The 2,164-nt window shown below is 30.8% G+C and overlaps 1 protein-coding gene across 1 annotated transcript; it reads right to left on the bottom strand.

Annotated features, from left to right (window-relative positions):
* Positions 1–446: 446 nt before the first annotated feature.
* On the bottom strand, positions 447–2,075 carry LOC117104534 (stabilin-2-like; the record flags this gene model as incomplete). Its single annotated transcript, XM_033245391.1, has 4 exons — positions 447–581; positions 762–848; positions 1,464–1,562; positions 1,998–2,075. Coding segments are annotated over 4 exons (399 nt in total), but the record flags the coding sequence as incomplete, so codon positions are not given.
* Between the last annotated feature and the right edge of the window lie 89 nt (positions 2,076–2,164).

Genomic DNA, 2,164 nt, shown 5'->3' with positions numbered 1-2,164 from the left:
CTCTGGATGTATTGTTTTAAGGTAAAATTAGGGCAAACCTCAAATTATAGTTTCAACATTTAGAGCTTGCATTGCTTAACCCCATGATGTTGTCTCCAAGTCTTCTTGGATAAGGACTTAAAACAGGAGGTTCAGTGTACACATCTGACCCTGTGATTATTTTTTGTGAGCCAAACTACTATATTACAGGTCCAACACTTAGCTGCTAGAACTACCCTTACTTAAACATCATGATTAAGTATTTCTGTGGGCCAAACTATTATATCACAGTTCACTTAAACACAATGATTATTTATTTGGGTGGGCTAACTACTAGTTTACAATTCCAAACCTCATATGCTAGGTCTCCACTATGTTTCAAGAATACTTCAGATTTTTAAATATATATATTAATACTTTTATCTAATGTTACAGACTCTAAGTTTGAAATTTATTGTGTAGTTTACCATGCTGCTATTAATAGCACTGATAATGACATCATAGTTCTGTCCAAGCATTGTTTCTAACCGCAAGCCATTATTTAGCTGCTCAAAGAACAATTTCTGACCACCAATGATAGAATACTTCAAATCAGGCTCACTCTATGAGATACAAAATGCAAAGTATATATCAATCCTGAACAAAATTTAGAATAATCTATTGCAGAGTAACAAGACACCAGCATGTGCTTCATATCCAAATAATCCACATACAAAAAAAATAAGACATTAAAATATGAACACGTTTACATTTATGGACTCACTGCAGTGTATAAAACCTACCAAGTTAATCCCCATGAGTGCGCTGTTACTTGGAATAAACATTGTGTACGAATCTAATTCTTGTAAAATTTGAGCAACACCAGTGTTCTACAATTAAAATGTTAATAAATATTTAGAACAGAATCATAGACAGTTAAATTGTGATGGTTTTTAACTAAAAATAAAATAGAATTATAATTTTCTATATTGCATGCTGAAAATCAATATATAACACATGTGTTAGAAACAAGAAGATGCCATGTGTGTATCACTTTACAGCTGTATATCAGGATCTAATCTTGTAACATCAATCAATCAATCAAAAGCTTTCTTTATTCAAGAAAAATATACAATAACAATTTTTTTTACATGATTATTTTTTTCAAGATAAAATTTATTGTCTCCAATAAAAACGAAGAAATTACAAGGCTTGCAAAAAAGTACAATTCAAAGAAAATCACATCAAAATCACAAAAAAAATATATACATTTAAAGCTTGTTCACAAAAAAGAAATGATGGTGTTCTTCCATAAGGTTGTGACATAAAAACTGTACAAGATAATTAGACATTAAAAATAGAATATAGACAATTTTTATTGACTTTATTATTACTTATTATTGATTTTTATGACTGATGTATTACTGAGGAAAAATTAAACTAATCTTATGCGTGTGATGTTTTATTCTAATAACTAACCAAGGAACATAAATAAGTTTACTTACAATTAGCATCTCTTTAATTCTTGAATAATATGGGTAGTCTGATAAAACCTCCAAAATATCACCTGCACCAGATGACACACCAGCTGTTGTGCCCAGCACCTGTAAAATGTTTTTAATTTATTATATTTGTGAACTCAAACATTGAGCTATACAAATGTATGTTGCTGGGCATGAATGGCTGATGAAAACCATACCATAGCCATAAGGTTATGTTGATAATACAATCAAATATCAAGATAGATAATAGCCTTCCAATGATTACAAAAAAAAATCTATTTAAATAGTTTCCACACTATCTATATTTTTGCAAACCAAGTAAAGGTATCTGCCCTCCTTTAGCTGGCCCCTTAATGTACATTTGTGAAATGTTTTCAAATACTATAATACATACTCCAAGTATCGAAATGCACGCCATCGTATCAGGATTCTGCATTGATGGCGCGCATTCCGATACTTGGAGTATGTATTATACTAACTTATCTGAGATTAATCAGTGGACCTTTCAGTTTTTGTCAAATACTGTTCATTACAAACCTGATTAATAATGTGGAGAACTCCATTAACTGCTGGTTCATTATACACTATGACACTTGCTTCATTCACATATAAAGTCTAAGCAAATTAAAAAAACAAATTGCAATATATAAAACACTATTATGTGCAATGTAATGGCAAAGAGGATGAGGAACATTGTGTGGGGC

The sequence above is a fragment of the Anneissia japonica genome, unplaced genomic scaffold (genome assembly GCF_011630105.1).
Source record: "Anneissia japonica isolate Jap-2015-1 unplaced genomic scaffold, ASM1163010v1 scaffold296005_len2164_cov349_single, whole genome shotgun sequence".
Classification (NCBI taxonomy): domain Eukaryota; kingdom Metazoa; phylum Echinodermata; class Crinoidea; order Comatulida; family Comatulidae; genus Anneissia; species Anneissia japonica.
This window is presented reverse-complemented; position numbering and strand designations above follow the sequence as displayed.